Below are 26,459 nucleotides of genomic sequence, written 5' to 3' on the forward strand. Positions count from 1 at the left end.
GCTTGCAAACAGATGCCCCCCCTTTCAGTGAAGGATTAGCATGTGCAGTTCATCCACACCATGGCTTTTATGTAGTCCAGTTCCTATTTTCATGGATGTCTGACGAGTTGCATTTGAAAAGCAACCCTAGTGGGAGGGAGCACACATAGCCTCACGTGTCAGACAGGGTCTCTACTGCTGAGCTATATCCCTGCCCCAGTAGTGTGTGTAATATTTTATCGTTTCAGTACTCTTTTTTTTTTTTTTTTTTAGGCTTTTCGAGACAGGGTTTCTCTGTAGCTTTGGATGCTGTCCTGGAACTCACTTTGTAGACCAGGCTGGCCTCGAACTCACAGAGATCCACCTGCCTCTGCCTCCCAAGTGCTGGGATTAAAGGCGTGCGCCACCAACGCCCGGCTGTTTCAGTACTCTTGAAAATGTCTAGAAAATGCTCCCACAAAACTACGTGTGTGTCAACAACTTGTACATTGGGTATGGTGACTAATCCCAGTAGAAGCCGACAGATCTCTATAGAGTTCTAGGCCACCTTGGTCTACAGGGCCACTTCTAGGCCACCTAGGACAAAACAGTTAGACTTGGGGTTACAGGGGTGGGAATTGCACAACAAACCACCTTGGTGAATCTGTAAATTGCCATGTCCACAATGGTCACCACTCCCAGGAATGATACGGGAAAGAGGGAGAGGAAGAAAGTGTGGGAAGTACCTTCTCCTGGCTTACAAGTGAAATAAAAGAAAGTGGCCAGGGTAAAGCTGGGCTCCTCGCTCAGTGTCAGCGTCAAAGACGAAGCCCTCTCCAGAGAAAAACCCAGGGTGATTCCAGCATTCACAGGGCCTCACAGGTCGCATTCCGAGCTTATGTTTGGGCAGTTTCTAGAGCGGCTGCTGTTTACAGGATCTACTGTAATATACCAAATAGCTAAGGCTGCTGGTTCTTGTTTCAAAAGAGAAGAACACAACTGCATAACCAACTTAAGTATTTTCAGCCAAAGTTCACCCTGGGAAACGGATTGGGTTGGTGACTGGCCCACAAATTCCAGGAATCTTCTCATCTCTGCCTGTAGAGTGCAGAGGTTACAAATGCATGCTGCCACGACTCGTTTATGTAAATTCTGGTACTCAGGTCCTCCTGCTTACAAAGTGAACGCTATACCAACTAAGTTATAAACCCAGACCTGTAAATTGTTTTTATCATAATACAGGCAATATCAGTCTAACAGCTTGCCTTCTCTTTTATCCCATCTGTCAACATGGCATAGGAAATTTCCCTGTTCTCTGATCTAGAGACAAACAAATCTAGAACATCCAAAGTAACATTTTGCACAGAACAAAACACAGCAAAGCGGAAAGCATCTACAATTCAAAGAAATACTGGCAACCAGGAAATGTTTATATATATATGTATGTGTGTGTGTGTGTATGTGTGCGCGCGCGCGCGCGCGCACGCGCACGCATATACAGATATGTACACACACATTTTTGCCTTCCTTCTCTTGCTGAATTGAAACAATTAGGGGAATTTGATGCAGTGGTGGAGCTGGGGAGAAAAGCACGCAAAGGAGAAGCAACCAATTCTAACAGCTGGAAGCGGGCGCCTGCACGGGTCGGCCGCCAGGCGGCACTGCCCGCTTTCCTCGCTGTGTAGTGAGTGAGCGCCCCCACGTGGCGAGTCAGGGCTTGAGACTGCACTCCCAGCCTTCGCCTCCGCCTTCCGGAAGTACGCTCTAGGGCGCGGCGAGTGCCCGCCCTCCGGGGGGCGGGGCAAACGGGGGCGTCTGTCCACTTTCCCCGGGACTTGATTGGTTAGTGCTCCCCAGCGCGCTGACGTCATTCCGGTGGACGCTGGGATTCGGAAAGGAGCGCGGGGTTTGCAGCTCCCGGGGTCAGGTTGGCGGTGAGCGGTCCGTGTTAGTGTTGCCGCGGGAGCTCCAGCCGCATCGCCCTTGGCCCGGGAGCCGCCTCCGGTGGAGCTTCCGCCCGCGACTCCCAGCCAGTGTCGCCGCTCTAAGTGCCTACTGTGAGGTGAGCGTGTGGCGCCCGGGCGACATAGGTCAGGTGTAGCCGCGGACGGGATGTGCCGTGCTCACAACGCGATGAAAGTTTCACATCTGAACGGAAATGGGTGCCTGGGTCACTAAGGCAAAACAAACAAACTGCTCCTGGGGACGAAGAGGCGCACTTGCCGTTTATTACGGCAGGTGCTTAGTTCCAGGCCCACCGACCTAATCCTTGAGGGACTAAGCCCAACACAGAAAACTAGTCTATGAGTTCTCCATCCCTGGCCAGTGATTTCCCCTAAAAGCCTTTTGCAAGTAAATGGGGAAAACGTGGCACAGTGTTGGTTTATTCTCGTTAGGTTCCTGGTTCAGAAACGATGACAGAGGTGCTGGATCTCCATGGACAGGACTCCGATGAGGGTAGTGAGGAGGTGGTCCTAACGCCTGCAGAGCTCATCGAAAGGCTGGAGCAGGTAAGCCCCCCATCCCCGCAATAGAGCCCCCGTTCTTAGTCCTTAACTTACTCCACGTGTGCAATACCAGGGCCCAGGAAATAAGGACACCAAAGGTTTATTTCTGAAAACCACTGTATGTAACGTGTGCACAAAAATAGGAAGGCAGAGAGCAGGGCATTCCCGAGAAGAAACCTCTTCCTGTCATTCCTGAAGCATGGCTAGTGGAGGACAGCTTTGGACATACTTAGAACGTTTCCCGAAGCAAGGCACCACTGTGGTGTTCTCAGGATGTAAAGATGTGGGTAGTGGGGGTATGCAGTTATCTATTGTCTGTCGTGTCGCCCCGCCCCCCCCCCAGTATCTTATTTAGCAAGAAAATTCCAATATACCTTCTGGTCATAATAGCAATGATTATTTGTAGTAACTTAGATTTATTTGTTTGTTTGTTTATTTATTTATGGGACAGGGTTTCTCTAACAGCCCTAACTGTCCTAAACTAGCTCTGTAGACCAGGCTAGCCCCAAACTCACAGAGATCCGCCTGCCTCTGCCTCCTGAGTGCTGGGATTAAAGGCATGTGCCACCACCACCCAGCCCTAGTAAGTTGGATTTATATAGAGATGGTTTCATATACATATATTCATGAAACACACACAGGCTATTGTATGTGTAGTTTTGTGTATATATAATGCTTGGGGTTTTTTCTTTTTGGTTGGCCGGTTTTGAGATAGGGACTCACTGTGCATCATTGGCTGGCCTTGAACTCTCAGAGATCACCTGCTTCTGCCACTTGTGTGCTGTCGGTAAAAGCATGCACTGCGACACCCTACAAGTTCAGGGGCATGTACGGCATATACTCTTGACTGGTGTTTATAGAACAGCTGATGATGGGGTGCCCAGCTCCAATGGATATGTCTACAACATAGCCCCTGCCCTTCAGGCTCAGGGAATATCAAAGAAGGGGGAGCAGAAAGACTGTCAGAGCCAGAGGACCAGGAGATCTGCTGTGCGAGTGTCTTCTGAATATGACAGGGAAGCCCATGACAGCTCAGTAATATGGCTGTTTAAACAAGACCTGAACAATGAATGACAACACCAGCTGACATCCCAACGGAATGGAGGAGATCTCACAAGGCCCCCACCACTCAGTTAGCTGCAGGCAATCAACAACTGCTTAGAGAGCGAGGGAGAATTAGTCCTTGAGGATGACGTCCCTAAACGGTTATCCAGTACCAAAGGGCAGTCCTAAAAGCAACACTAAATGAACTAAGCAGGTTGTGGTTATGTGTTTATTTTCATACATATGTAAAATAAATAAAAAGAATTTGAGAGGGAGTTGGGGGATATGGGAGGGGTTGGAGGGAGAAAAGGAAAGGGGAAGATCTATTTTAAATAATAGGTTTAAGAGATTTCCTGCAATGCAGCGTTTCTCGCTCCAGTGATTGTACTTGTTTGTGGGACTATGTAACCAAGCACAGATTGAGTGGTTTACCAAGAGATTTATTTTTGCATTTAAGAGGCTGAGATCACTGTGCTTGCATGGTTGGTTTCTTCTGGGGCTTCTCTCCTCGGCTTGCTGGCGACTCTCTCCTGTGACTTCACTTGGTCTACCCTCTTGGCTGTGTCTGTGATAAAATATTGTTTTCTGAAAAAGAGGCCAGTCACATTGAATTAGATCCCATCCTAATGAGCTCACTGTAGCACCCTCACCTCCTTAAAACCCTTTTCCAAACAGTCACACTTGCAGGCACTGAGTTAGAATTACAGCAGGAGCCAGGCGTTGGTGGTGCACGCCTTTAATCCCAGCACTCGGGAGGCAGAGGCAGGAGGATCTCTGTGAGTTCGAGACCAGCCTGGACTACCAAGCGAGTTCCAGAACAGCCTCCAAAGCCACAGAAAAACCCTGTCTCAAAAAAACCAAAAAAAAAGAAAAAAAGAATTACAGCAGGAATTTTTGATTTTGTGGTTGTGAGGACAGAACCAAGGAGCTGGCTCTCTTCTGATAGTCTTCTGTGGGAGACACGTGTCATGTGCATGGGCCCGTGAGCCGTCTCTAGGTTGTTTTGCTCCATGGTGTCACTCATTTTCCCCGTGTTGGTTTATAGGCATGGATGAATGAAAAGTTTGCCCCTGAGCTCCTGGAGAGCAAGCCTGAAATTGTCGAGTGTGTCATGGAACAGCTAGAACACATGGTAAGAGTTCCTTGTCTCCGGGTTATGGAGGAAGAGAAAGCTAACAGCATTTGGGCAGCGTAATGAAATGTGCTTTGATAGCAAGTCTTTGGTTGACTCAGCCCAGTGCTTTAAAAGAAGTTCCAACTGTATTGAATATACAACTGAAAGAGTGAATATACGTATGGGGGCATTTATTACAGTGGCTTACAGGCTGTGGTCTGACTCCCAACAGAAAGGCCAAGAATCTGATAGTAAATAGTTCACTCCGATTGGATGTGTGTCTCAGCTGAACTTCAGGATAGGTTGGAGTCCTATTACTAGGGAAGGAATGCCTCAGCAGCAGGGTAGATGAATTTGCCATTGAGAGCGAGGACAAGCAGGCAAAGTGCAAGAGCTTCCTTTTCCCGTGTGCTTTTTTCCCCCTCCTTCTTTCTCTATGTAGCTTGGAGCCTGTCCTAGAACCTGAAACTCGGTCTGTAGACCAGACTGGCCTCGAACTCACAGAGATCCACCTGCCTCTGCCTCCCAAGTGCTGGGATTAAAGGCGTGTGCCAGCACTGCCCGGCTTCCATGTAGGCTGCCCACAGAATGTAAGATCAGTCTTTCCATCTCACATAATATCAAGGAGATGCCTCACAGGTGTGCCCAGCTGCTTGGGTTTTAGTTGATTCCAGATGCGGTAAGATGACAGCCAAAATTGTTCATCTGTGTTTATAAACTAAAGAGGTTCCATAAAATGTTTTATTTCACTGTTACGTGTATGGATGTTTGCCTGCATGTGTATGTGGTACATGGATACCTGGTGCCTACAAAGCCCATAAGAGGGCATCAGATTCCCTGGAGCTGAGGTTACAAATAGTAGTTATTAGCTGCTCTGTGGGTGCTAGGCACCAGACCTGAGTCCTCTGCAAAAAGAGCCTGTACTGCCAACCACCAAGCCCTCTCCAACCCAAGAGTTCCTATAAGTACCAGCATGTCAGCTTCCTGAAAACATTCTAAGGTCTACATTCTACCTAATAGGACTTGCCAGAGCAGCTAAGTATCCTCCCGTTCACTGTGCTGTCCTGTTTCCTATAATTCCTGACAGCCCTTCCTTCTTAGATCTTTAACCTGCTTGGAATGCTGAGGGCCTAGGTTATTACCACCTCAGAGCACATTTACAGTGTCTGTGTTTTATAGGTTCTCACGGGGGGTTGTTGGGTTCTTTTAGCATTGTGTATGATGCTCAGGCACATGTTTGCATGCGTGTGAAGGTCATAATGAAACTTCGGATGTCAACCTTTCCCTTCCACCTTGAGACAGGGTCTGTTAGCTGCTCACTGCTGTGTATGTCAGCCTAGCTGGCCTGGGAGTGTCCAGGACTGTCCTGTCTGCCTCCCTTTGTGTGGCATGAGTACTGGGATTGCAGACATACTACCACATCTGGCCCTACACTTAGGATCTGAGGATTAAAACCCAGGTTCTCCTGCTTACAGTAGCAGGTACTTTACCCACTGAGTGACCTCCCCAGCCCCTAGGCTAGTTTCTAACACTCCCTTAGACAGCTCTGCTCCTGCCCTATTGCCTCCGTCACACTTGGTTTCAAGTCCTAGGCCCTGGTGGCTGACCATTTTCAGATTCTATTCAAATGGTCATCTTTAAAATGAGTGCTTTTGAATTATACACCTAACAGAGTTCTTTGTTATCTTACAGTGGCATAATCTTGGGGTCCCTGACTTTGCCAGTGTTTATGGTGCGTTTGAATATCATGATTTAAATTTCTCCTATAATAGGAAGGAAATCTCAGAAGAGCCAAAAGTGGGGATCTGAAGGTCAGTATCCATCGAATGGAGATGGAGAGGATCCGCTATATCCTGAGCAGCTACTTGCGGTGTCGACTCATGAAGGTTTGATGGCTGTTAATGTAGTAAAATTTAGGATATTGAATAGCATGGGGAGAAGTTCAGGACCTGAATATTCTAAGCCCAGCATCACTGAAGCCAGAGATTAAGGAGAGTACATTCTGGGAGGTGTAGCTAAAATTATAGGTATTGATGTTGAGCTTTTTTAAGTCTTATTACTGTTTTCCAAGCTTTATATCTTATTTCTAGTAATAACTCTTACAATTAAATGTCATTTTTCTGTCTGTGTATTCTATATTTTTTTTTCAGCTTTTGTGTGGGTTTCAGCTCCTAGGAAGATACCTGTACATTAAATATTAAATGATATCCCTTCTTTTACTTAACATTAGATACAGTTGTTTTCTCAGAATTTCTTTGCCAAAAGGTTTACTCTGTGAATTGTCTTCCTTTTGGGGGTCTTGGTGTTAGTATTCAGGCATCTGTACTGGCCTGCCCTTGGGGTCCTGACAGGATATGCTCTCAGCTACAGCCACTAGGAGCACCTGTGCACATTCACCACGTTCCCTTTCAAAAGGGCCCCGCCCACCTCCCATCTCTTTCCCTCTCGTATCTCCCCCCCCCCATTCCCTTTCTCTCCTTTCCATCACTCTTGTCCTCAGGGGCCGGTCTCTGCTCCCTTCTCTCTCCTCTTCCAGTAATCCTCCCATGTAAGCCCTGTCGTATGGTGTGACTTCTCTTCCCACTTTTAAATGAACAACACTTGGAATCAATCTTTCTCTGAGTTCTTGGAGGCTTGCTGTTTGTGTCATTTTCTTTTCTGACCCCTGGTGCTTGGGGACCCGGGCCTTGCACATGTTAGCCAGGTGCTCTACCGCCAAGTCACATTCTCAGCTCCTTGTCAGTTTTATTGTCGCTGCTGCTGCTGACTTTACCTATGTGGGTGTTTCGCCTGCATCTGAGTCCATTCACAGTGTTCTTGTCTGGTGCCCGCTGGATTCCTTGGAACTGAAGTTACAGATGGTTGGGAGCTGTCATGTGGGTGCTGGGAATCGAACCCAGGTCCTTTGCAAGAGCAATAAATGCTCTTAACCACTGAGCAATTTCTGTAGCTCTTGTTAGCTTTAAAACTACTAACAACCTCATTCAGCAAGCCCCAGGACAATGAGAAACAATGTCTCAAAAACACACACACACACACACACACAAACATGCATAGGCACACACAAACTAAGACTGGGCCTTGGTGCAGCTCAGTGACTGAGCACTAGCCTAGTATATGCAAGGCACTGAGATCATGGAAGCAAGCATGTGAACCCAGAATGATCAGTTTTCATTTTTATTATTTATCTTCACAGATAGAGAAGTTTTTCCCTCACATCCTAGAAAAGGAGAAAATGCGACCTGCAGGGGAGCCTTCCATCCTTTCTCCAGAGGAGTTTGTCTTTGTCAAAGAGTGAGTGAACAGGAAATGTGGGGCTGCTTCTGCACTTGATTCCAGCGTGGGCTTCGTCCACGGTGCTCAGCCTGGTGGCCATGGCGGCTCCTGTGGATGCACACTACAGCCGTTTGGCTTTCTTTGTTCCAGGTATATGGGTCACACGGAGACCCATCTTAAAAATGTTGCCTTAAAGCACATGCCTCCCAACCTGCAGAAAGTGGACCTCTTGAGGGCAGGTAAGCCACCTTTTCTAGATCAAGGTCAGGACCATAAAGTACATCCCAGACATCCATCTTCAGATACCTGAGAGTCAGCTCTCTTTACTCAGTATGCAGAGAAGCAGCTAAAAGGAGAAAAAAGGAAGGGTTCTGGTTAAAAATAAAGGCAATCAAAACTAGATGTCAAGGTCCCTGTTCCAGCATTACTCACCCTTGTGACCTACAAATGGAATCGGACTCATGGCTGCTACTCCAGATACAGCCACATACTTCCTGAGCATCTTGGAGGATCCTGGGCCCTTCTGAGCTCTAGGGAAACAGGCCTCACAGATTTCTTAGGATTTAGAATGTGGTAGCTACAAAGGAGGTAGAAACAGTTTTCTGCCTCTAGAAAGGGCTTTTCAGCTCTGTTGTAAAGATCGGCCGGCCGAGCTTTTGTGTTGTCAGTGAGATCCACATCCCTCGGCTTCATGGCTCCCTGTAGTTGAATCTAGTGGGATAAAACTGCCAAACCAAATCATCAAACCTGTCTCCAGGGGACCAGGTCTTACCTGGGTTACTGAGCTCAGTGTACCCAGGCCACACAGTGGTGCCCTCATCTCTTGCCCTGGCATGTATGCTGCACCAGGAGCATGGAACAGTCCTAGCACATTTGAACAGCTCCCAGTTTTGCTTGTTGGATGTCTAAAATCAAAGCACTAGACTTAGTGTCTAGTAGGAACTTGTCCCCTTTGTGTCCTGCATGGACAAAGGGAAGAAGCAAGCATTGGGGCCTTTTTTTTTTTTTAAGATTTATCTTTTATTTATTTATTACATATACAGTGTTCTGCCTACATACCAGAAGAGGGCACCAGATTGAATTGTAGATGGTTGTGAGCCACCATGTGGTTGCTGGGATTTGAACTCAGGACCTCTGGAAGAGCAGTCAGTGTTCTTAACCTCTGAGCCATCTCCAGCCCTGGGGCCTCTTTTAAAGTCACTATACCCTTCTGTTTTAATCTCTTCTTAACAAACACTGATCAGACTGACTTAGGGCCTACCTAGAACAGCATCATTTAAACGTCAGTACCTTCTTAAAAGCCTTCCTCCACAGTTCCATTCCAAATACCAGAAGTTATTACTTGCGCATATGAATTCCAAAGGCATATACTTTAGCCTGTGAGACCTGGAACAAACCAGATCCATACCACATTGTAGAATTCTAAGTCAGTAATTTCACTGAAACTGCTGTAAGAAGTCCAGGAGCGGAGTAGTCATTGAAGCACAGCCCAGCTGTGGCACACATTGACATTGTTGGTCAGCGGTGGCAGAAGGGTGGCAGCAGTTCCTTAGCCTTCATCACTGAGAGACTACTTAAGGTTAGGACCATATTCCTTTGTCCAACAGACAACACTGTGACCATGTAACCCAAGCGTCCCTGTGTATAAATTCCTAGATCTTGGTGTATGTTTTTGTCTCGGCCTGTTGGTGGCATTCCCAACTTCATTTCCCCTCTTTAAATCCTGGGCTTATAAAAGAAGAAAAGCACACCTGCTCCTATGCCCCCCACTTTTGAAAGCTTATACCACTAATGCGAGGCTTCCCTGGTGGCTCAGTTCCCATCTCATCTGGAAAGATGTGTTAATACTCGTTTGTATCTTCATGAGTTGCAGTGGTTCATACTCATCTGGGCTTCACTTTGCAAGATGTGCTATCTATAGTCATCCATGCTCCAGAAATACAAACTGGACAATTCTAGAAATAACTTGTTTTAAATACTGAACTCTTGGGACTAGAGAGATGGCTCAGTGCTTAAAATCACTTGCTGCCCTTATAGAAGACCTGGGTTCAATCCTGGCACCCACATGGCACTTGAGAGCTGTCTGTAGCTCTAGTTCCAAGGGTTCCAACACCCTCTTCATCATAAGTCTCAGTAGATTAACTCTAGTGGTTTCTGTCATGTTAGCTGTTTTTGTCTTTTCCTGGCAGTTCCCAAACCAGACCTAGACTCATATGTGTTTCTGAGAGTGAAAGAACGACAAGAAAACATCCTAGTAGAACCAGAAGCAGATGAGCAGAGGTGAGTGGCATGTGTGGCTTCCCCCTGGAGATGGCGCTAAGCTCTGTGCATAAAACGTGTCCTTCTCTTTCAGAGACTATGTTATTGACTTGGAGGAGGGCTCACAGCACTTGATCCGATACAAAACCATCGCACCTCTTGTTGCTTCTGGAGCAGTTCAGTTAATATAAAACAGCACAAACAGGCCTGAGGATGTGGAATCATGGACAACATTAGAAACCCTATTTCCTTTTGTGTCTAAGAATAATGGAGTCACGTTCCATACAGTAGGCTTTCCTCAGCAATGTGCGGACTACTTGGCCACAGAAAAAGAATCAATGTGGATTCCCTTTACCATACCCTTCTCCTAACTCCCTACTGTTCTAGCCAGCACCAGCAGATGGGGCCATCGCTCTGCTTGTATACACAGCAAATAAATGGACTGTCAGGTGTGTTCCTTTTCTTTTTCTACTATTTATTGAGCTCAGGAAAGGTCATGAAGAGGGTTCTTCGGCCTGCCATGGTGGGAGATGGATTGGGCATAGGTTGATAATAACAAGAGAATTCCTTTAGCTTTTCTGGTAGAAGATCATAAGCAGATTAAAGCAAACAGTTACGGTCTGCTTCTATGCATCATTAAATGTATGGCCTAATGTTTTGGAACTTCAGATACTGGACTTAACACAAATTTCCATCATGCATAACTGAAGAAAGTCACAACTAGCTAAGCCACTGTTAAATGTCAGACTTGCGGTAGGAGTCATCTTTGAACAGCTCTTAGCTTACATTCTAATGAAGTAGTTTCTCCCTGTGCCTTATTCAGCTTTGCCTGGCAAGGCGTCAGGCCATCTGGCTGTCTCTGGTCCAGCCTCTGAACAGAGCATCATCATTATTAACTGTCCTAAGTAGGGACCTCAGCAGTGTCTGAGGATAGAATGACCTAATGTGAACAGCTTAACACCTGCAGGGAAGACAGCTTATGAGTAAAAGCAGCCTGTGTTCAGTCTCTTCTTCCTTTCTTCCTTTTTATTTACTTATTCATTCATTTACTTATTTTGGTACTGATTTTGAGACAGGGTAGTTCTGTCTATCCTGGAACTCACTATATAGACCTGGCTGGGTTTGAACCCAAAGATGCACCTGTCTCTACCTCCCTGCTTTGGCATTAAAGACATGCACTTCCATTCCCAACCAGTCTCTTTGTGATAATGCAGATTTTCACTTACACAACATGATCAGAGTAAGCCAGTGAAATTTCTGTCACTGCCAAGAGAACCCTATAGATAAAGGCAAAAACGTGTGACATTATCTAGTAAGTTGCATCCTCCAGAGTAGCTCTGTCCCCTGCATTAAATAAACAAACGTGTATGGAGCAGACCGTGAGCTAGGCACAGCTGATGGACCTAGCTGATGTAACAACCCTGAATTAAATATTCTTTGTCCCTTGCAGATAATTAGGGTGATGTACCAGAGTGGCCAGATTTGTGGCTGTCCAAAGCTTGCAGTATATTGCTGCAATAAAACCAAAAGCAGCTTGGGGAGGAAGTGATTTCTTTTGCTTGCTTGAACTTCCACAACCAAGTTCACCATTTGATGAAAATCAGGGCAGAATCTCCTGGAGGCAGGAACTGAAGCAGAGGCCATGGAGGAGCAGTTACTGGCTTCTCTTCATAGCTTGCTTAGACTTCTAATAAAGGGGAGTTTGCATTTCAAAACCAAGTGGAAAGATTTTACTTTTTTCTTTCATAGTATTTTGCCTTAGGGTTAGAAACTTACCACTAAAATCATGACAGATGTTTTCATCAGATAATTACATCATCCTTTGTTGTAAGCTTGTACAATTATGCAAGAAACTTAGCTAAATCATAGGGTTAAGAGTGTAAGTTCACTGGTAGAGTGATGCCTGTCCTGGGTTTCACCAAGCTTTCTTTTTTCCCTCTTTCCTCCCGGAAACATAGTAAGGCTTAACAAAACACTTTGGTTATAAGCATAAAGACATGAGATTGTACCAATAAGAAAGTAGACTGACCTACAACTTAGACAACTAAAAGAAAAGAAGTTTCTAGGGTTGTAAGCTTTGATATGAGAGGAAGTTTTTTTTTTTTTTTTTTTTTGGTTTTTCGAGACAGGGTTTCTCTGTATTGATTTGGAGGCTGTCCTGGAACTCGCTCAGTAGACCAGGCTGGCCTCAAGCTCACAGAGATCCGCCTGCCTCTGCCTCCCGAGTGCTGGGATTAAAGGCGTGCGCCACCAACGCCCGGCAAGAGGAAGTTTTAAGTTCTCTTAGAGCTATAACTTGGTGCCCAAATTGATCCCAGCCCAAATGATTTTTTATTGTCCTGTTTTCTCGGAAAAGCTTTGTTATCAGTTGCGTCCAGAAGAGGAAGGAGTAAAGGCGATTAATGTGCATTCAGCAGATATCTTACGTCATAAGAAACAAGCTTAGAAGACATGGGTGGGTAAAAGGAATTTGCAAGGGTCATAATTGAGACATTGAAGAACTGCAAGAAGGCTCCCAGTGCACCTTTAATCCCAGCACGTGGGAGGCAGAGGCAAGCAGATCTCTGTGAGTTCAAGCCTAGCCTGGTCTATAGAGCCTGGTCAAAGCTACACAGAGAAGCCCTGGGGGAGTGGGGGGGACACGACACTGACACTACAAGAAAGGAAGAGGAAGTTCTTTTGCAACAGTTAAGGAAAGTTACTCTGCCTTACGTAGGTCTTACCTTGAGGACAGTCGTGGGGGTTCTGTTTGAATAGATAGGCACCTCACTATGATGAGAAGTAATAAATTTTACAGCACAGGCTGTATAAAATGCCATGGGATCATTAGTAATTAGGGTCCAAATAAAACATTATTGAGTCAGTAGGAAGTCAGGCTCCAAGTAGTCATGGCTAGTTGTTGAGAGTATAGAAACTTAGCTTTTGTTTCTACATTGTGGACAATGAGCAAGCTGCATTCCACAGATGACTTTTAATCCATATTGTAGCCCCTAATAAGCATAGTTCTCCATTGGCTATTGGGTCCTGGTCATGTTGTCCTTTCTCTTAACAATTTATCTCTTATGTCTACAGTTTTACTCTTTTGTCTTCACTTAGATCCCACAAAAATTCCTTAGGGAACTGATGGGGGAAGTCCTTCTGTGTATATGTTAATAAAGCACTGTTGGCCAATAGGGAAGCAAGATAGGTGGGACTAGGAGTTGAGGAGGATTCTGGGAAAGAGAGACACAATGAGTCACAGTGTAGGATGCAGGAGAAGTAACATGCCCCGACCCTTCCTCTGGTAAGAGTAGACCACATGGAAACACTTAGATTAGCAATTATGGGCTAAATACTTAAGTCAGAGCTAGCCAGTAAGAAACGAAGCAAACAGGCCAACAACTTATAATTAATATAGTGTCCTGTGTGTTCTTTGGGGGCTGAGACAGTGACGGCAGGGCCCAGGTGGCTGGCAGGAAGACTACACATGACAAATTGATGTCAGAAGTGGTTGCATGAATTTCCACATAAAATGACAAACTTAGTATTAATATTAAATATAGCATGTTGGATTGTGTACCAGATATTTGTAACTCTCCTTACAGGCATGTCTGCCTTCCACCCCAAACAAGCTGGCCCTTGTGCTGAGAGAGGGGGTATTCTGCCTCTCTCTTTTATAATTGATCCTCACCTCTAAGGTCTTAATACTTTGTGATCTCCAACCAGCATTATATGCTTCTTGATGTTGCTCACTAGTTTGGCAATAATGTAATAAATAGAACTAGAGAGCTTGGAGAAAGTTGATCAGTCTGCTTCTTTTTACTCTTTTTTACTTTTTCCCCAAGTTTATTTCTACGTCAGAATAGTATGGTTTCTTGCTTTTAGGAAAGAAGTAAGAATTACATCTCCATCTTCTAAAGATAAAAGGAGCAACAACTTTTGCTCCTGAGTTGGGGACTGACCACAGCACCTCGTCTTCATTGTACCTGAGCATCTGCTCTACACTACCCCAGCATTGGCAGTCAGCTGGAAGGGATACAGGCCAGATACAGTCACTGCTGGGGAAGGGATGGGACCTAACTGGGGAGTTAGCAGCAGCTGAGTGCATGCCACTGGGTGTCACAGTACAGGCCTGTGCCTATGTCAGTAGACTCCAACAATTGCTGCCTTGTTCAGGGTGCCACCTCAAGTTGGGCTGGACAGATATCTGCACAGCTGGGCTTCATGCCTTCTGTCTCTCCTAACCAGACGTGACATTTTGGTTCCAGAATACATCTGCCCTAGAAATAAATACAGATGCTAGAGGCTCTGGGGTGATGAGCTGATCATCCCTGCCAGAGTCAACTTGAAAAGACCCACGAGCCGGGCGTTGGTGGCGCACGCCTTTAATCCCAGCACTCGGGAGGCAGAGGCAGGCGGATCTCTGTGAGTTCGAGACCAGCCAGGACTACCAAGCGAGTTCCAGGACAGCCTCCAAAGCCACAGAGAAACCCTGTCTCGAAACACCAAAAGAAAAAAAAAAAGAAAAGACCCACGAAAAATAGAAAATTCTTAGGACTCGGAGGGTAAAACAGCTTGGTGGAACTGTTTGGGAAGGATTGGGTGGTATGGGCTTTCTGAGGTTTCAAAAGCCCATGCCATTCCCAGCTGTGTGCACGCCCTCCCTCCCCCTCCTGCCTCATGCTTATGGATCAGATAGATATAAGCTCTCAGCTCAGCTGCTGCTCCAGCACCACGTCTGCCTGCCTACTGCCATGCTCCCCACCATGATGGTCATGGAGTGTACTCAACTTCTGAAACTGTAAACAAGCCCCAAAATACGTCCTAAGTTACTTTGATCATCACGTCTCTTCACAGCAATAGAAAAAGTAAGAATCAGAAGGAGTCCAGGACAGCACATCACAGAAATACCTCCACACCAGTAGTTATTACAGCACTATTCACAGTAGCTAATGGAACCAACCTATGTGTCCAACAACAGAGGTGGACAAAGAACATGTGCTACTATAAACAACGAAAGTTTTTTCATCCATAAGAACAAAGTTGCATCAATTGCAGGAAAATGGATGTAAGGGGAGATAATTATTGAGTGAATTAAATAATTCAGTCTTAAAAAAACAATCACATTTTCCTCTCCTGTGGTTCCTAAATTTTAAATAAGCATTTAAAGGCATGTTTGTATATATGACGTGGAAATAGAAGCAAAACTGTCTAAGGGAACAAATAGATGTGTGATTATGAAGAGCATGGGGGAGTGAACATACAGTCAAAATATACTTATAAAAATATCCTTATGGGGCTGGAGAGATGGCTCAGAGGTTAAGAGCACTGACTGCTCTTTCAGAGGTCCTGAGTTCAATTCCCAGCAACTGCATGCTGGCTCACAACCATCTACAATTCAATCTGGTACCCTCTTCTGACATGTAGCCATAACACTGTATATGTAATAAATAAATAAATCTTAAAAAAAATATCCTTATGTAGCCGGGCGGTGGTGGCGCATGCCTTTAATCCCAGCACTCGGGAGGCAGAGGCAGGCAGATCTCTGTGAGTTCGAGGCTGGGCTGGACCGACAGCCTCCAAAACAATACAGAGAAACCCTGTCTCGAAAAAACCAAAAAAAAAAAAAATATCCTTATGTAACCGGGAACCATGAGTAATAAAAACAAGTGAGGCGGGTGGTGGGAAGCACACCTTTAATCCCAGCACTCGAGAGGCAGAGGCAGGGGGATCTCTGAATTTGAGATCAGTCTGGTCTACAAGTCTCCAAAGCTACACGGAGAAACCCTGTCTCCAAAACAAAACAAAAACACAATTAAAAACAAATGGAGCAGAATGAAGAAATCATTGAAGTTTTTAAGTTTTCTCAGAAAAAAAAATACAATTGGTAAGCAGTACTATAAATAAACACCTTTAACAATGGTGCCAAGGCAGAAGGACCAGCTTGGGCGATGTAGGAAGACCCACCTCTCAAAAAGTACCACAAAGCCGGGCGGTGGTGGCGCACGCCTTTAATCCCAGCACTGGGGAGGCAGAGGCAGGTGGATCTCTGTGAGTTCGAGGCCGGGCTGGACCGACAGCCTCCAAAACAATACAGAGAAACCCTGTCTCGTAAAACCAAAAAAAAAAAAAAAAAAAGTACCACAAAATTAGAATTAAATTTTCAGATATATTTTCCATTGTTTTCTATATGAGAATCTGTATAACAATTTTCTAAATTTAGTACAAGTCATTTTTAATACTTTATTCTACCAGGCAAGAGACCTATGGGTTCCCTTCTGGTCTCTCACCAGGGACCCAGACTACTTAGTGTTCACTGTTATGTCCAGTTTTTCCTGACAGAGCTCTGCACTGTCACTCCTAACCTGTTGTATGTCTTTTATTTTCTGTTTCTGTGGTGCTGGAGAGTGAACCCAAGGCCATGAGCATGATAAATTGTTTTTATATCTACATATTTGCTTTAAAAAGCTCTTATTTAGGGGGAAATAAATATTAATAAATACACAGTAGCTTGGATGAACTTTATTAATCAGAAGTTCTCACTTTTGAAAATGTAATAATAAGCAATTTATGCTAGGTGTGGTGTTGTACACCTTTAATTCCATTACTCTGAAGGCAAAGGCAGGTGGATAGATCTCTGAGTTCAAGACCAGCCTGGTCTATAATATAGCAAGTTCCAGGCTAAGCAAGGCTACATGGTGAGACTGTTTTGAAAAAGAAAAGGAAAAAAAAATGCCAGGCATTAGTGGAACACACATTTATTTAATCACAGCACACAGGAGGCACAGGCTGAACTCTGAGTTTGAGGCCAGCCTGGTGTACAGAGCTAGTTCCAGGACAGCCAGGGATACCCTGTGGAGAAATCAGTAAAAAACAAACAAAGACAATATGAACCCGGACTATAGGCCATTTCATGAAATATAAGTGGGGGGGTGACTTAGCGGATGAAGGGGTAAAGGCACTTGTCACTCCAGCCTCACAGTCGGTGCAAGGACCACTGTGGAATGAGGGTCTTCAGAATAGAAAGTGACCTTTGTAGATTATATGCTTTGCTTTGAGAAAAAGTGCCTTGTAGTTTCTAAGTTCCACCTTAAGAGGAAAAATTATAATTTCCTTGGCTGACTTCAGGAGAGAAAGAAAGGAGACGTGCAAGGGGACTTTGCTTTTGAGCTGCTTCTAAGACCTTCCAACCTTTTAGCTCAGAGTACTCAGCATGTCAGGATGCCAGGTTGGGGGGGGGTATCAATTTCCAAACCTCGATATGTACATTTAGAGACAAAGCCCCTGGCTGAAAGCAGCTGAGAGGCTCGTAGGGTAAACCAACAAAAGTCACGGAATATTATGTTCTTGCAAAGGTGAAGGAGGATAGAGTTATGAAAGGACATAGGAAGGACTCCAAGACTGTAAGAACCACAGAAATGTCCCCAAAGAGGGCTTTAGTCCAAGGTTGGAACGCTGGAGGAGGAGTCAGGAAAGAAGGCTGCCTGGGAAGCCACGGGATCCAAGAGGAGACGGTGCCAAAGAACTGAGCCTGGAAAGTCATAAATGAGACTGGTGTGTGGAGAGGCAGTGTCTGTCTTGTATGGTAGACTTAAGGAGATCCAGACATTTAAAGAGTGATTTACTGAACTGCAGAGTCTGGGATTTGTGCTAAAAGAGTTGGGAGTTCTGAAAGGCTTTAAACTGAATCACTTTTGGGAATCTCAAATATATATATATATATATATATATATATATATATATATATATATATATATATATAGAGAGAGAGAGAGAGAGAGAGAGAGAGAGAGAGAGAGGAGGAAGGAGGAGGAAGGAAGGAGGAGGAGAAGGGGAGGACAGGGAAGGGGAGGGGAGGGAGAAAGAGACTGCAGAATGGACGCCAGGCTCATGTCTGCACACTTGGTTCCACTTTGGTGTTGGGTTAAATAATTGTGGACCATCGAGGCATGGCTGGGAGAGGCAGACTGTTCCAGGTGGGGAGCCTTTCACTGTGTAGCCTAACCCTGGTTCCACTCCAGAGCTCTCTGCTTCCTAAGCTACCAAGATGTCTTCGCTGTAGGGCGCTACGTCACCACCCACACCAAGCCAGCCACCTTTCTTTCCCTACCAGGACAGCCTGTACCCTCTGGAACTACGAACAAAAATAAACGGTGCTTCCCTTGTCACTGCATCCTGTACTTTATCATGGGTGGGAAAGGAACGGGCACACCATCCCTGTTCACTCTTCTGTTGCGTCCTGATTCCCTTACAGGTATAGGCTGTTGACTTACCTCCTGCAGTTTACTGCGTCAGCTCCTAATCCCAGGTGTTCTTTGTTTTGTTGTTGGTTTGTTGCTTTTTTTTTTTTTTTTTTTTTTTTTGTACAAGGTGGCGGCACTGTGTCATCAAGATTGGCTTTGAATTCATTACCCTCCTGCTAGGCTTGTAGGTGTGTACCTCTGTACCAGCTCTTGATTCCTGCTTTAAGGTCCCAGTGACTGCCCGTTTGGGCTCATATACCCTAAAACTAATGGCTGTGATTAAGATTGGCTAAACCACCAGGTTGTGGTGGAGTGCACCTTTAATCCCAGCACTCAGGAGGCAGAGGCAGGTGATCTCTGTGAGTTTGAGGCTAGCCTGGTCTACAGAGCAAGTTCCAAGATCCAAAGCTACACAGAGAAACCATGTCTCAAGAAAACCAAAATAACAACAAAAAGATTGGTCAGACCAGGGTGGGAATCAGCTGTTTTATCAAAATAAAAGTGGAGAAAAGGGACAAATAGCCGCACAGCCTGAGGACTACTGCTTTGTTTTTTAATAAGGCTGGAGTCGCACTCGGGAGGCAGAGACAGGCAGATCTCTGTGAGTTCGAGGCCAGCCTGGTCTACCGAGCAAGTTCCAGGACAGCCTCCAAAAACAATACAGAGAAACCCTGTCTTGAAAAAAAAAAAAATAAGGCTGGAGTCAGTGGGAAGGGTTGTCACTGACACTGGATTTCTCTACTCAATATTTAATAGGACTAGATTTCTCTACACATTGCTAATTGCAGGAGCCAGATGTGGTGGTTCAAATGAAACTCCCCATTGATCCATCGGGAATGGCACTATTAGGAATGGCCTTATTGGAGTGGGTGTGGCCTAACTAGAGGAAGTGTCACTGGGAGTGTTACAGATGCTCAAGTCAGGCCAGTGTCACTCTTCTTGCTGCCTGCCAATCCAGATGTAGAACTCTGAACTACCTCTCCAGCATCATGTCTACCTGCCATACTGCCATGACAACAATGGACTGGACCTCTGAACTGTAGGCCAGCTCCAATGAAATGTTTCCTTTATGAGAGTTGCAGTGGTCATGGTGTCTCTTCACGGCAATAGAAGCCCTAACTAAGACCCCAGGTTTTGCTCTCCATGAGCAACTTGGAAGCCTTATGGGAAATAAGCTTACCTAACTCCATTATTTGGTCATCAATGCTGGGCCTTACCACTCAGTTGACTTCACTAAGTGACTCTCTGACTCTGTGGAGCAAAGAAAATCAGTAACTCCTAACAATGTAACTTCATCTTAATTTTATTATAAAAACTATACTTTTCCATCTACACAAAATGTAACAACTTTTATTTTTTTAATTTTCTTTTCTCATTGTTCTTCCTAATAGCACATCTTCCTCAAGATCTGACCAGTTGGGAACAAAGATGGGATCTTGGGTCTCTTTTTCAGCTACATGGAATTTTATTACCTGAATAACCATAGTTGAGTTGACCAGTCACTTGGGATTGTTTCCAGACTTTTGCTACAATAACCACTGCTACATTGAATGCCCTGTACACTTGTTCACAAATGATAGCTGTAGAATGAGTGCTTTATATCATGTACATAGTTATTCTTTGTCAGCCATGTGCACTATAAATATATTTATTACCGTTTCTTTCGTCACACAGTGGTCAGTTAATGCAGCCAGCCTTCCTTCTTTACATTTTGGGGGTTAGGAGGCAAGGTACCTATGTGGCTCAAGCTGCCAGGAACTCTTGATCATCCTCCCCCAGTGCTGGGATCATAGGTTGAGACACGGCACCCAACTAGGCACGATCTTATCTTCCCCCCCCATAGGTACAAATTTGCAGATACAAGCGCTTAGGCATTTCCACAGCCAATTAAGTAGTGTGGCCAAGCTAGTACCTCCAACTCAGAAAATCAGTTACCTTTCCCTGCCCCCAGTGTTTGTAAAGGGGGAAAAAGGCATGATGTTGAGCTCTTCAGACAGCATTCACAAGGTAGTGCTTATCCAGATGGCTGTTTCCCAACTGAGTTAAGTAATCTGATTGATTGGTGGATTGTTTCCATTTCTAACTGGTTGAAATGTTACTCCAACTCAAGGTCTCTCTGTGGGCGAAAGGCTTTTGGATCTCTGAAGCTTTTGCACGTATTCAAACACGTGTTTCAGGTGTGTTTATGTGCTTAGCCAGTTTGTGGGGTATTTTAAGCTGTTATTGTGATCTGTGATGATCTTATGAGTAAGAAAGATTTATTTTGGGCCATTTATATGCAGAAAGGTTTATTATTTGGGCTCACAGCTCCAGGGTTTTCAGTCTTTTTTTTTTTTTTAAGTCCCTTGAGCTACTATGTAGGTGCTGAGAATTGAACCCGGGTCCTCTGGAAGAGCAGTCAGTGCTCTTAACCACTGAGCCATCTCTCCAGTCCTAGTTTTCAGTCTTTAACAGGCTCCATTGCTGTGGTCTGCAGAGTAGCAGAGCACCATGGTAAGTAGTGAGGAAGACAAATCTGCCTAAGTCCTGCTGGCCAGGAAAGGGATGAGGAATGGTTAACTTCCATCAGTCTCTTCCTAAGTTCCACCACTTCTCAACCACAGAACAAGCAGGCAAAACATTTCTTTTTTTTTTATTTTAATTTTAAATAGCTTGTTTTACATGTCAATCCCAGGTCCCTCTCCCTGGCCTCCTCCCGCACCCCCCAGGCAAAAAATTTCTGACTTTTGTTTTTGTTATTTCAAGACAGGGTTTCTCTGTGGCTTTGGAGGCTGTCCTGGAACTCACTCTTGTAGACCAGGCTGGTCTACAAGTCACAAGAGATCCGCCTGCCTCTGCCCCCTCCCCCCAGTGCTGGGATTAAAGGCGTGCACTACCAACGCCCGGCTTTTTAAAATAATTTTTACAATCTATTTTTGTTGTGTTCCTTCCCCTCCCTCAACTCCTCCCAGATCTCTCCACCACCCTCCACACCCAACTTTGTTCTTTCTCTCTTTAAAAAAAGGATCCACAAAAGCAAAAATTAAACAAGCAAAAGACTTCAGGACAGCCTCCAAAACAATACAGAGAAACCCTGTCTCGAAAAACCAAAAACAAAAAAAAAAAAAACAAAAAAAAAAACAAGCAAATGACCAGAAAATATGCCGAAACAAAAAGTTAAAACACAAAACATGGAGCTCATTTTGTTTAGTTAACTACTCCTGGGCACTGGGCCTGCCCTGAGATGTGGTTAATATACCCAGTGAGACTCATTTACAGAGAGCTTCTTCGTTAGGGGTGAAGTTCTGTATCCAACTCCCCTTTACCGTGCTGGAGTTTTTGTCTGGTTTGAGCCAGAGCTGGTCCCGGGCATGCTGTCACAGTCTGTGAGTTCCTATGTGTGTCAGTCCTGAAAGACACTGTTTCTTTGGAGTCACCCACCGCCTGTAGCTCCTACCATCTTCTGCTTCCTATTCAACATGGATCCCTGAGCTTTGGGGGGACAGGTTTGATGAAGAAGACTGACCCATTTAGACCTGCTGTGAACTCTCTGCCTCCCCCCACCCCACTGTCTAACTGTGGGTCTTTGTTAATTCCCACTTGCTGTGACAAGCTGCTTTTCAAATGAGGGCTGAGTATAACAGTATGCCATTAGGACAAGACTAGAAAGGTCACGGGCCAAGAGGAAAACCCAACAGTGTGGGACCAGGGCCACCTGCCACTATTCCTAACAGGTAGTAATAGTAAAACTAAAACTATATGCACCTATCAATAAATATGCCTTGTATATCTGTTACATACTTAACATACTGGAGTTGTGTAAACATTTCTTTGGCAAGAAGAAATCGAAAGGTGGAAAGGTTTAAGTCCTGAATTAGGGAAAGGGCTTAGTTCTGTAGGAATTAAATAAACGCAAGAAACTTGGAGGCCGGGAAGGTAGTTCAGTTGGTCGAGGGCTTATTTTAGCATGCATGAAGTCCTGAGTTCCATCCCCAGCACCTTTTTCCCCCAGCACTTGGGAGGTGATATCAGTAGGTCCAGAAGTTCAACGTCATGTGTCACCTCAGCGTTTGGGGCAAGTTTGTACTACAGGACGTTGTCAGGAAAAGGAAGGAAGGAAGGAAGGAAGGAAGGAAGGAAGGAAGGAAGGAAGGAAGGAAGGAAGAAAGGGAGAGGCGCCCCTAACCTCATACACACACTCCTTTCTTCTCTTCAGACCCAGGTCGGGGAAACCAGCCTGAATTAGGAGTTTCAGGTCTGAAGAGAGATTAGTTAGAACGGAGGCTGAGTTGAAGTGCAGCTGGCCAACCAGCCAAGCCCTTGCCTTTCTCAGTGTATCAAGAGCAACTCGGACAGGACCGGCGGCACTGGGGTGGCCGCTAACATTTGGTGGCTAGCCAGCCCCGAACCTCACTGGACACGAAGTCCCACACGCTTCAGTAAACAAACCTTGCTGTTCTGGGCTCCTTCCCCTCTCTCCCACGACCATGCCTGGACGGGAAAGCGGGCGGGCCACAGAGCATTGGTGCCGGGGGCGGGGCTACCGCGGGGGCGGGGAAAGGCTCATCGCAGGCCTATAGGCAGCGGCGGGAGGCGGGCGTCGCCTGCGCCCCACCCCCTGCCTTCGCCCCTCCCGCGCCCCGTCCTCCCGAGGACTGCACATGCGCGAGTGCGCTTGACGCCAGGGTGGGCGGGGCGAGGGGGGACCACGTCGAGCGGCGTAGACAAAGGCGGGCGGGCGTGCGCACGCTCTGACGTAGGCCTGGGCCGGCGGCGGGCAGGGCAGGGCAGGGCAGGGCGGGAGCGACAGTCGGCGAGGACTGGAGCCGAGCCTCACGGCCGGTGAGTTGGAGGGACGTGTTCCTGACGGACCGGCCGGGCGCGGGGCGCGGGGTTGGGGGTCGCTGTCCGGGGTCCGGCCGGTGGGGCAGCCGCTGCCGGGCGGCCCGAGCGTCTTCCCGCTCGCCCGCCCTGCTGCCTCCTGTCTCCTCATCCGGCCCTTCTCCCTCTGCTCTCCTCAGCCGCCCGCTCCTCCCTCCCTCTCCTCCTCACCGGCCCTCTTCTCTTCGCCCCACTCCTAGCCCGCCGTGCTCTCCTCTTGTCTCCTCATCCGGCCCTCCTCTTTCCTCTCCTCATCCTCCCCTCTCCTCATCCGGCCCTTCTCTCTGCACCTCAGCCGCCCCGCTCCTCTCCTCAGCCCGCTTCTCTTCCCGCTGGCCGCCTCGGCCCTGCGAGGCTCTGAGCTGAGGAACGTGGCGGAGAACCGGGCGTTAGATCACGTGGAAACGCCCCCACCGGTGGTTTCCCCCTGGAATGCACCCTTTCCCCCTGGCTGGGCTCACATTTTTCTTTTTCGGGTCTGCCCCTCCCTCCCGTCATCCCAGGGGCAGTCCTGGGCTCTAGCTCACTTGGCCGAGCCACCGCGTCCGCCTCTTTTCCTACCCCAGACTCCTGCCTTTCACCTTGGTCCCATGCTCTCGCTCCTGCCTGAAAGTTTTACTATTTACTCACTTTCCGTCTTACTTGGGTGTAACTTTGGTGGCCCAGCAGTTATAGAAAAATGTGTGTGAAATGGTTCCGATCCATACTCAGCTCTCCGAGCTTGCTATCGATAGGCAGCCTTGAGAGCATTTGAAGAACTTTGGTTCCGAGGTCGTTTAACTTCATCCTAGCAGAGCTTTTAGGAACCGCTGCAGAATGGCAGCATGCCTTGAAGATTGTATCGAAACCCTGTAAGAATGGGCATTTAAGTCACTTAACCTGAAATCAAAGACCGTGTGAACAAAACTTCTGCGCTCTTGCCTGCTGTGAATATTGTTTTCTCTTTGTGAGAGTGACTTTCTTTTCAGATCTATATTTTGGAGTATTTTAGATAATATACAAACTGTTTCTAGCTAGCATATGTCCATTACTTAGTCTCAATGACACCTATGGTTAATCATGTGCCAACTACATCCCCATTTTTTTTCTGCTATGTCTCAGAAAGAAAAAAATATCAGCTCTGAAGTGTATCCTCATATGTATATCCCCATAAGTATGTGTGGGTAGGGTGGGGCTAGTTTTTTGTTTTGTTTTTACCAGTGAAGTATATATCTCCAGGCCCAGAGGAGTTTTTGATAGATGCTGAGCTCTACATGTCAAAGTAGCTTAGGTTTCAAAATAAAGATTGTAGCATTGTGTAAAATTGTTAAGTATTTTTGTTGGAAGATAACCTATTAAAAGTTCTTCCTTGAGCAGAGGAGATGGCTTGGTGGGTAAAGTACTGCATGAACATGAGGGCCTGAGTTCAGATCCCTATCATCCATGTAAAAAGCCAGATGTGGCACTAATCTGTAATCTCACTGCTGAGAAGCAGAGACAAGAAGATCTTGCAAAGCATTTGATAAGATCCAGGTTTGGTGATAGACCCTGTCTCAATAACATGGACGGGCTTGAGAGATCAATTAAGAGATCCTGCTATTCTTGCAGAGGACTTGGTTTATTCTCTGCACTGTTTGGTGGTTTACAGTAACTTCAGCTCCAGGGGATCCTATAGCCTCACATGCACACAACCCACACACAGAAATACAGTTACACAATTAAAATAAGAACAGTTGGAAAATGGCTTAGAGCTTAAAAGCACAGAGTGCTCTTACAGAGGACCTAGATTTGATACCCAACGTCTATATGGTGGTTCACAGCTACCCATAATTCCAGTTCCAGGGGATCCAGCACCCTCTTTTGGCCTCAGGCACCAGATATGCACAGACATGCATGAAGGCAAAACACTTATAAACATAAAATAATGAAGCATTTAAATTTTTTAAGTGGGGAATGACTAAGAAAAAGACCAAATTTCTAGTTTCAGTATGCATATTCATGAATGAGACCTTCCAGATCATCTTATCCAATATCTTCATCCTTCCTTCCTTCCTTCCTTCCTTCCTTCCTTCCTTCCTTCCTTCCTTCCTCCCTCCCTCCCTCCCTTCCTTCCTTCCTTCCTTCCTTTATTTCTTTAACAAGCCTTCAGTTTTAGAGGGGTTCATTGACTTGTCCAAACTAATAGCTCTAAGAGGCTATGCTAAGGCTAGGAAGAACATACCATTTTCCCAACCCCATATTAGGTCTTCCTTTGCCACAGTGAGGTGCCACCTTTAGGTTGCCTTGAAAAGTCTGATAATCACAAAAGGTTTAGATGAGTTAGCATGAACTTTCCCAGGGAAATCTAAAAATGAAAATAAGTTTTTAATTTATTTTAAAAGTAAATATAGAATAAAGGAGAAGTTCTGATTACAGCTTTTAGAAAACTCCAGAAAATACTGGCTTAAAAATGGTTGGTGATAAGAATAAGATATAAGAATTTAGATAACATTTACTGCTATTTAATAAAGTCACGGGATCACACTAGGGATGGGGATGCACCTCAAATGCTGGAGCACTCAGAATGTTTGAGTCCCTAGGTTTGATCCCCAGCTCTGCTGGGAAGTTTAATAATGGAAATTACACTGATTGGAAGTGTGCTCTTGGTGTTTTCCTTTTCCTTGGGAGGGGGGCATGAATGTGATGGGAAGGTCTTTGTAGTCCAGGCTGGCCCTCTTGTCATAACCTCCCTAGGGTTGCTTTACTCTTGGTGGTTAAGAGAAAAATATCTTTCCATAAGCCCTTTCATGCTGTTAACATAAACATCTGGGCTGAATGGGTTCAGTTTTGATTTGATAAAACGGTATGCATTTCCTAGCAAAAAATTAAATAAACAATAAATTTTCAGTACAGTTATGTGGAGATACTGTTCTGAAAAGTGCATTGTTAGGAAGTTTGTTATTGGAACATTGTAGAGGACATTCACACAAAATAAAATAGCTACAATGTCTATCAGTAGTAAAATCTTGGGGGGACCACTGCCTTTATTTAGGTGCTTTGTTATTGACCAAACTGCCTTTATGCAGTTAATTTTTTTCCCCCAGAAACAATATTGCAGCTAGGAAACTGAATGTTACAAGACCCAATTAAAGGAATTTCTTCAAGTATGTTGAAAGTTTTGCTTGTTTGATTATGGTTTGCTTTTTTTTTTTAATGAACTGAGGTGCATACAAGCAGAAGATAACTATTACCAAGATTTCT

At 45.6% G+C, this 26,459-nt stretch overlaps 2 protein-coding genes across 3 annotated transcripts in view; both read left to right on the forward strand.

The window, feature by feature from the left end:
- The first annotated feature begins 1,819 nt into the window (after positions 1-1,819).
- Gins4 (GINS complex subunit 4) lies at positions 1,820-10,610 on the forward strand. 2 transcript variants are annotated; one of them, XM_005066556.4, is made up of 8 exons: positions 1,820-2,020; positions 2,355-2,468; positions 4,555-4,641; positions 6,396-6,509; positions 7,820-7,917; positions 8,050-8,138; positions 10,089-10,179; positions 10,253-10,610. In XM_005066556.4, the coding sequence occupies exons 2-8, from the start codon at positions 2,373-2,375 to the stop codon at positions 10,347-10,349; spliced, it is 672 nt and encodes a 223-aa protein (XP_005066613.1). In that variant the 5' UTR covers positions 1,820-2,020; positions 2,355-2,372; the 3' UTR covers positions 10,350-10,610. The 2 variants fall into 2 exon arrangements, with proteins under 2 accessions (XP_005066613.1, XP_021080781.1); XM_021225122.2 differs by having other exon boundaries at positions 2,368-2,468.
- A 12,504-nt stretch (positions 10,611-23,114) lies between these two features.
- The window catches only part of Gpat4 (glycerol-3-phosphate acyltransferase 4), a 34,718-nt gene continuing 31,373 nt past the window's right edge, over positions 23,115-26,459 (forward strand). Inside the window, exon 1 of the mRNA XM_005066553.4 lies at positions 23,115-23,201. The gene's annotated coding sequence lies outside the window, so the exon portion shown is untranslated. The remainder of the gene's footprint in view (positions 23,202-26,459) is intronic.

Source organism: Mesocricetus auratus, unplaced genomic scaffold, assembly GCF_017639785.1.
Source record: "Mesocricetus auratus isolate SY011 unplaced genomic scaffold, BCM_Maur_2.0 Super-Scaffold_100026, whole genome shotgun sequence".
NCBI lineage: Eukaryota > Metazoa > Chordata > Mammalia > Rodentia > Cricetidae > Mesocricetus > Mesocricetus auratus.